Source organism: Peromyscus leucopus, chromosome 3 (genome assembly GCF_004664715.2).
Source record: "Peromyscus leucopus breed LL Stock chromosome 3, UCI_PerLeu_2.1, whole genome shotgun sequence".
Classification (NCBI taxonomy): Eukaryota; Metazoa; Chordata; class Mammalia; order Rodentia; family Cricetidae; genus Peromyscus; species Peromyscus leucopus.
In genome coordinates, this window is record NC_051065.1 from 27,791,891 (window position 1) to 27,800,422 (window position 8,532).

Consider the following 8,532-nt stretch of genomic DNA (forward strand, 5'->3'; position numbering starts at 1 on the left):
ATATACATGCAAGTTTTAAATTTTTGTGTGTATGCGTGTATATCATGGGCACATGTATGTGTGCATGTGTACATACAAGCACATGGAAGCCTGATTTGATGGAACTTTAGCTATTCCTGCTTCCTTCTCCTGAGTGCTGGGGTTATAGGTCATTATACCGTCTGTTCATGTATGTTTGAATGGAGAAGTCCCTAAGAGGAAAAATGAAATTTTTGTTGTTTAAAATGTTTATAAGCTCATAAGTATATGTGTGTAAAGATGACCACTTGGGATTGGATACATTAGAGTTCTCATCCCTAGAGAAGACTGATTCTCTTTCTCTTAACGGTCAATAGTTGCCTGTAGCTCTTCACCTAGGGGGACTCAATGCATTCGGCAGATTGTACTTATACATACGTGTGTGTGTGTGTGTGTGTGTGTGTGTGTGTGTGTGTGTGTGTGTGTGTAACAATAATAATAATAAAAGAAAACATGAATTTGACAGGGACACACAGGAGGAACTGGAGTGGGGAGAGAGTTGCTTAGAAATGTCATAAAAACAGTACTCAAGTGTGAAATTCTCAAAAAATGTTTCAAATAAAATAATGACAAAAAGCTTATAAACTTTTGTCTTATTTTAAATATGAATGAATATTATAAGAAAAGAGAAACACATAAATGTTTGTTTACATAAAAAACTAAAATGTTACAGCCTCTGTGACTTCCAAACCAGAAAAATAATTAAAATGTGTTTGTATCAAAGGATATTTACTTCCTGTGTGGCTCAGAACAAGCAGCAACAGTTGAGTATTCTAAGACAGTAAAAAGATAATATACGTAATCAAATATATTTGTATTACATTAATCTATTTAATTATATTAATTAATTATATTATAGTCAACATATGTAATCCAAATATACAGAATTTCTCGGGATGCACTTTGGAAGGGCCAGCAAGGGCTCTCCAAATCTTTCTGAATGAGGGTGCTTCTAGGGTTACTTGCCTGTTTCATATGTCTATCTATTTTCTTAATTTATTTGCTTTTATTTTAATGTGTGTTGGCTTGCACGTCAGTATGTGCACTGTGTGCATGCCTGGTGCCCACAGAGGCAGAAGACGGCTTTGGATCATCTGGAACTGATGATGAGTTTCAGGCTATCATGGCTGCCATGCAGATGATGGGAAACAAACCTGGGTCCCCTGCAGAAGCAGCAACTGCTGAGCCATCTCTCCAGCTCCCCTATTTTTATCTACTTGCATTAAACCAGAAATCACTAACACAGAGATAACTGGACCCATGCCCACCAAAACAATTAATCAACACATTCTAATTAACAAATTTCTCAAAAGAAATATACTTTTAAAAAATGGAAGCAGCAGAAAAAAATGGAAGCAGCAATCTATGAAATTGAAAACAGGGAATCAACAAACTCCAAATTTGGCTCTTTAAAAAGATCAATAACACTAATTAACATGGAGTCAAGTTAACTAATAAGAAGAGAAGACACAAATACTAATAGTAGAAATGAATGCTGGTCGCATAGACACTAGAAAGATTTCAAAGGAATATTACAGACAGCATTAAGGACACTGTCTTGGTTTGGGTTTTATTGCTGTGAAGAGACACCATGACCAGGGCAACTCTTATAAAGGAAAACATTTCATTGGGGCTGGCTTACAGTTTAGAAGTTTAGTCTTCGTGGCGGAAAGCATGGCGATGTGCAGGCAGACATGATGCTGGAGAAGGAGCTGAGTTCTCCATCAAGATCCTCAGGCAGCAAAGAGAATGTCATGGAAGACCTGGCTTAAGCAAAGCCCACCCCCTCGTGACGCACTTCCTTCAACAAAGCCACACCCCCTCCAGCAAGGCCACTTCCTTCCTTCAGCAAAGCCACACCCACTCCAGCAAGGCCACACCTTCTAATAGTGCTGCTCCCTATGAGCCTGTGGGGCACATTTTTATTCAAACCAACCACCACAGACACTGAATCCATAATAATGTCCTTTCAAAACACAGAGCTTACAGAGCCTTGGTACACTGAAGGGCAAATTCTACCAAGCTTTAAAAGAAGAAATGGTAGCAAATTCTGTGAAATTTCTTCTAGAAAATAGATTAACCGTAAATGAGGTTAAGCATTCATTGCCAGGGCACAACAAAGAAAACATTATTGTTCTGGTGGAAGCTCCACCTCAGCCCCTGGTACCCATATACCCAAAGAAACTGGGATGTTCTGGCAGATGCTTCACCTCAACTCCCCATCTCCCTCTCTCTCCAAACCCTGCCCTATCTTAAGTCCCAGAGATGCTCAAGACCACTCCCACGGGGTATTTAAACTACACCCCAGAAAACAGACACTTTTTTTTTTTTTTTTTTTTTTTTTTTTGTCTCTCTTCCCTGTCTCCTATCTGGGGGCTGGAAAATCACCCGGGAACATTTTGCCCATTAAACCGTGGCTTCTTCTTAATTCTGTTTGATTTGGTCTGATTTGGATTGCTGGGTCTGTGGAGGGGCCTCAACCTTTTCAATTATGAGAAAGAGAAACTATAGACCAGTATCTCTCATGAGCACAGACATAGAAAACCTCAGGAAGAAACTGGCAAATTGTGTTCAACAAAGTAAAAATAAAAAATTCAGTTGATAGGACATTTACTTAGCTTTCTTGAAACCCTGGGTTTGATCCCCTGCCCCACATAAACTAGGTGTGTTGTTTGTATGTCATCTCAGCACTTGGGATGCAGAGGTGGCAACACCAGACGTTTAAGGATCAGTCTTGGCTACAGAGCAAGATGAAGGCCAGGCTGGGATCCATGAGATCCAGTCTTCAAAAAAAGAAAGTAAAAAGTGGGACTTATTCTAGGTATGCAAAGCGGGTCATATACATAAAAATTAATGTACTCTAGTCCAACAACAAGCTAAAGAGGAAAAATAATATAAGTATATTCATAGATATAGAATAGTGAGATGACAAAAAATAATTATTCATTGAGGTAAAAACTCTCACAAAATCAGAAAAAGGAAGAACTTGCTCAGCTTGATGAGAAGTAGCCATTAAAAGCATAAATCTAAAATGTTCTTAACGGGGAAAACCAAGTGCTGTTCCTCTCAGATCAGGAACAAGGCTCTAATATGAAAGCTCACCCTTCTACTTGACATGGGAGGAAAGCATAGCCTTGCTGTGACGTGGCCATAACACAAGCAGAAAATGAACGCAGATGCCAACCTCATACCTTCAACAACAACAACGAGCTCTGAATGAAGTACAACGTGAAAATAAAATAAAAACACCTGGAAGATAAGAGGAGCAAAGCCTGCTAGCCTTGGCTTAACTGTGGTTTGTGAGACCCAGACGGAAAGCATGGTCCACGGTCATTGCCTTAGAAGCTCTGTGATACAAACTAACTCATGATCCACGATCATTGCCTTAGAAGCTCTGTGATACAAACTAACTCATGATCCACGATCATTGCCTTAGAAGCTCTGTGATACAAACTAACTCATGATCCACGATCATTGCCTTAGAAGCTCTGTGATACAAACTAACTCATGATCCACGATCATTGCCTTAGAAGCTCTGTGATACAAACTAACTCATGATCCATGATCATTGCCTTAGAAACTCTGTGATACAAACACTAACTCACTGGCATCTTGGCATCTTTGGAAGTCCTTTGTCTCCTAATGTTTGGGTGGGACTTTTTTTTTTTTTTTAACCTTACAGATTCTTTCTTGTTTTCAAGGGATTCCTGCGTGTACAAACATGGGTGTCTCTGTGTCTTCATGTATAGCTTGTGCTTTTTCTTTGGCTCTTTTTCTTCTGTTTTTGTCCTATCCTGGTTTATTTTTGTTTTATTGTATTATTATTCTTTAGATGCCTGTTTGTTTTCCATTGAGAGACAGAAAGGTGTGGATTCTGATAGAAAGGAAATGGGGAGAATCTTGGAGGAGTTGGGGGAGGGGAAACTGTAATCAGAATATGCTGTATGAAAAATATCTAGCCGGGCAGTGGTGGCGCACGCCTTTAATCCCAGCACTCGGGAGGCAGAGCCAGGCGGATCTCTGTGAGTTCGAGGCCAGCCTGGGCTACCAAGTGAGTTCCAGGAAAGGCGCAAAGCTACATAGAGAAACCCTGTCTCGAAAAACCAATATATATATATTTAATAAAAAGAAAGAAAAGAGACTTCTGTGATAGACATTGTCAAGAGAGTAAAAAGATAAGCCACAAACTGGGAGGAAACATCTCCAAAACACATTATCTGAAAAAGGCCTGGAAACTGAAACTGAACAAAGAACTTAAAATTCAAAAATAGGAAAGCCCGTTGACAGAGTGCTCGTCTGGTGTTCTTAAAGAACTGAACTTAAAGAAACAAAGCATGATGGTACTCACAAGTAACACCCAGACTTGGGAGGTACAGGCAGGAGGACCAGAAGTTCAAGGTCATTCTGAACTGCATAGTGAACTTGAGGCCAGCCTGGGCTCATGAAATTCTGTCTCAAAACAAAAAGACTACCCCACTTAGGAATGAGAACAGTGAAATGTGATCCTTACACACCTGTAATTTCAATCCCAGCAGGGAATTGTGAGAGAATTCCAAGCTAGCTTGGACTAAATAGCTTTTTTGTTTGTTTTTTGAGAGAGACAGAAAGAGAGAGAGACTGATTTCCACGCAGCCCAGGCTAGCCTCAAACTGTCATCCTCCTGCCTTCGGCCTCTTGAGTGATTACAGGCATGAGCCACCATGGGCAGGTTCTTCTTCTTTTCTAATATGTAATATGTAATATGTAATGAAACAGATTCCTTTAACCTTGTTTTAGCTGAATCCCACAAACTTTAACAAGTGCTGCTGCATATTATCTTTAATTTTTCTAGTCTGTATTTATGAATAGCTAGGTTTCCATTTTTATCTGAGGATAGATTCTTGCATGCTTTCTATTAATTTTTTTTTTCAGCTTGTAGGAACTTTTATTTTCCTTCCACCTTTTTTCCCTTTGCTCAGGGGTCTGCGGAGGAGCTCAGGACCACTCAGTGGTGGCTCCAACCCACTCGGTGGCCTGCGCTGTGGGAACTGCAGACCAGTCCTCAGTGGCTGGCTGGGCACTCCAGGCTTCAGTAGGGAACTGCTGGATGGGTACAGAGGGCACCTGTACACCCTCGGACCAGTCTGCCACCTCTGGCTGAGCAGCAGTGAACTCAGGAGCTGGTGCAGTCCATTCGCCCTGGAATTCCTCCTTGGTCACAGCCTTCTCAGCAGCGGCCTGTTCCTCCTTCTCAGTCTCCTGTGGGTCCCTGTAGAAGTAAAGATCAGGCATAACTTCCCATGGGTGCTCACAGGAGTTAGTGCCACGAGTGCGGAGTACTTCCCGGGCCAGCATCCACCACATCAGAACCACTGAGTGAGCTCCCTTATTGTTGCATGGGATGGCAATGTCCACATAGCGCAGAGGAGAGTCTGTGTTACACAGCGCAATGGTGGGCAGGTTGACGTAAGACGCCTCTGCGAGGGGCTGGTGGGCAGCTCTGGGATCAGTCACCACTAGAAGCCGCGGCTCTCTGAAGGCTACTTGGATCTGGTTAGTGAAGGTCCCAGGGGTGAAGCGGCCAGCAATCGGAGTGGCTCCAGTGGTGGTAGCAAACTTCAGCACAGCTTGCTGCCTGGTGTTCCTGGAGGAGATGATGCTGACATCAGCAGGGTTCTCAATGGCAACAATAGCACGGGCTGCAAGCAACAGCGTCTCCCAGGTCCTCTTCAGGTTTATGATGTAGATACTGCTGTGGGATGTTCTGTATGTCCTGTGGGAGCCCGTTCTCGGGTTCCTAGTGGCTTTACCCAGCAGGTCCGCACAGAGGATGATTAGGACCACAGGCCTGAGTGCAGGTGTCTGAGATGGTCTGCACTTGGCTGTGCTGGGGGATGGTCTGTATGTCAAGTTGCTCTGATTGGTCAATAAATAAAACCTGATTGGCCGTGGCTAGGCAGGAAGTACAGGCAGGACTAACAGAGAGGAGAAATAAAAGAACAGGAAGGCAGAAGGAGTCACTGCCAGCCACCAGCCAAGACAAGCAGAATGTGAAAATGCCAGTAAGCCATGAGCCAGGTGGCAAGGTATAGATTTGTGGAAATGGATTAATTTAAGCTATGGGAACAGTTAGCAAGAAGCCTGCCATGGCCTTACAGTTTGTAACCAATAGAAGTCTGTTTATTTGGTTGGGTCTGAGCGGCTGTGAGACTGGCGGTGACAAAGATTTGTCCTGACTGTGGGCCAGGCAGGAAAACTCTAGCTACAAGATACCATCACTTTTCCTTTTGTAGATGTACTGCTCCATCTGAAAGTCAAGGTTGGTGCCACCTAAGTGGGTTCCTGCAGCAAGGAATTTGAGGACATCCTCCTCCTTCATCTGCAGGACATTAAGGGCTCTGGACATTGTGTAAGTTTCCCTTTAAGTTACGACAGGAATCAAGAACAACGCTGTATGGACCCATCCCGGAGTAGCGCAGAAAGGTCTATTAAATTTTTTTAACTTTCCTTTTATGGGCCAGTATGTGTTCTATTTTGATGAATGTGGTGCTGAATATTGAGGGTGCCTCATCAAGGGATCTTTGTGATTATAAAAAGGGAGCTACTGATTTAAATAGACTATTGAAATCAAGAGTCCAGGATCTGGGGTTAATTTACTGATGGAATGGATTTTAGATGTATGTAAGAAATGGTGACTTATACCGAGTGAAACTAATGAAATAGCTCACCAAAAAGTTCCTCATTTGAAATTTACCATTAAAGTCAATTGCTCCAAGGGAAAAAAGAAAGAAACCAGCCTGAGGAACCAAAGGACAGTAGGTCCAGTGATAAGCAAGTCTGGAGGTCTTGTTCAGTTTGCAGTGCAGTAACCATCGCCTGGAAGAGTCCATGTCACTGGGGGCAGGCCCTGTGGTAGGTACAGTTCAGGTGTACATGCTAAGACCATCCCAACAGGCGCATAGCTCCCTCAACTTCAGTAACTGTGCTCTGGGAAGACAAGAATGTCAACACTTGCTGGGCATGGTCTGCATGACCAATGATGCCTGGCATTTAAGGCAGCTGAAGAGTCGAAACATATAGGAGCAGTTAAACAGAGTAAAGTTAGCTCACAGTGAGTTTTATGCTGTTTGATTTGTCTGTGAATTTATTATTAGGAGAGAAATGCAACCACCCATAATGTGTGTAGGGTAAGAACTCTTACAGAAGAAAAAGGTAAATAGCATTCTTTAAACGTCTCTACCCTATAGCCAAGATAATAAATCAAAAGTAGTATCTTAGGCTGAGGCAACAGTGGTGGAGGAGGAGGAAACTAAAGTCAATGTTGTGTATCTTCAAAACATACAAGGAAAACAATGTTCGTTCTATTCAGGTGCATCATTGAAAATGACAGGAGATCTGGATGTGGTGTTGACCACCTGAATCCTAGCTCTTTGGGCAGCAGAAGCAGGAGCACTATTGCAATTTGAAGGTCAGCGGCGGGGTGGTCAGCGGCGGGGTGGTCAGCAGCGGGCCGGTCAGCGTGATCTACATAGCCGGTTTCAGACCAGCCAGGGCTACACTGAGACCTTGTCTCAAACACGACAAAATAAAGCACAGTATGCCAGCACAAACTGCTTTAAGTGGTAGCCTTATTGTAACTGTAGTCAGTGTCAGATGTGTGTGATTCCTTTCACAGGGAAACACGATATCTATTGTACTGTGCACAGCCCTGTATCGGGGAAATGAAGACTTTTCATCCCCATCAAAAGAAAAATCCGCAACTGTTTTCTTTCATTCACTGGGAAGAGATTACAGGAAAAAAAATTTCATTTACCCCAGTGTTTCTTATTCTTCTTTACTTCATTATATTTATATTTTGAAGAGCTCTGACCCATCTAAATGCCCTGAAAAATACTGCATTAATCCATTACCTTGATTATATCATCCTTGTCTGGCCCAGAATCAGGTTGCCCATTATAAACAGTGATAATAAACATGTTTTACAGAGAGTGAGAGGTTCAGGGCCTACCAAGTCAGTAACACTGTAGTTACTGTGGTTAGAGTCATTCCAGAACATCCCATCCCAAGTAACAATTACTGCACAACAAACCTTCCAAACACGCAAAAGGAAGTACAGTGCCCTATACAGGCTTTCTTTGGGGCTGCCAACCAGCTCCCAAATAAAGACACAGAGACTTATTATTAGTTATGAATGCTCAGCCTTATCTTAGGCTTGTCTCACTAGCTCTTATAACTTAACCTGTTTCTGTTCATCTACATTTTGCCAGGGCTTTTTACCTTTTTTCATTCTATATGTCCTACTTTTCCTGCTTCTTCTACGTCTGGCTACTTGATGGCTGCCTGGCTGGCTGGCCCCAGGAGTCTTCCTCTCTTTCTCTCTCATTCTCTCTCCTCTCTCAAGCCTCTATTCCTCCTCCTACTTATTCTCTCTGCCCACCAGCCCCACCTATCCCTCTACTGCCTAGCTATTGGCCATTCAGCTTTTTATTAGACCAATCAGGTGCCTTAGGCAGGCAAAGCAGCACATCTTTACAT

The 8,532-nt window shown here is 42.6% G+C and overlaps 1 protein-coding gene across 1 annotated transcript; it reads right to left on the reverse strand.

The window, feature by feature from the left end:
• Positions 1-4,981: 4,981 nt before the first annotated feature.
• LOC114688325 (40S ribosomal protein SA-like) lies at positions 4,982-6,403 on the reverse strand. The gene is made up of 2 exons (XM_028862926.2): positions 6,264-6,403; positions 4,982-5,746 (listed from the first exon to the last, which is right to left on the reverse strand). The coding sequence occupies exons 1-2, from the start codon at positions 6,401-6,403 to the stop codon at positions 4,993-4,995; spliced, it is 894 nt and encodes a 297-aa protein (XP_028718759.1). The 3' UTR covers positions 4,982-4,992.
• Between the last annotated feature and the right edge of the window lie 2,129 nt (positions 6,404-8,532).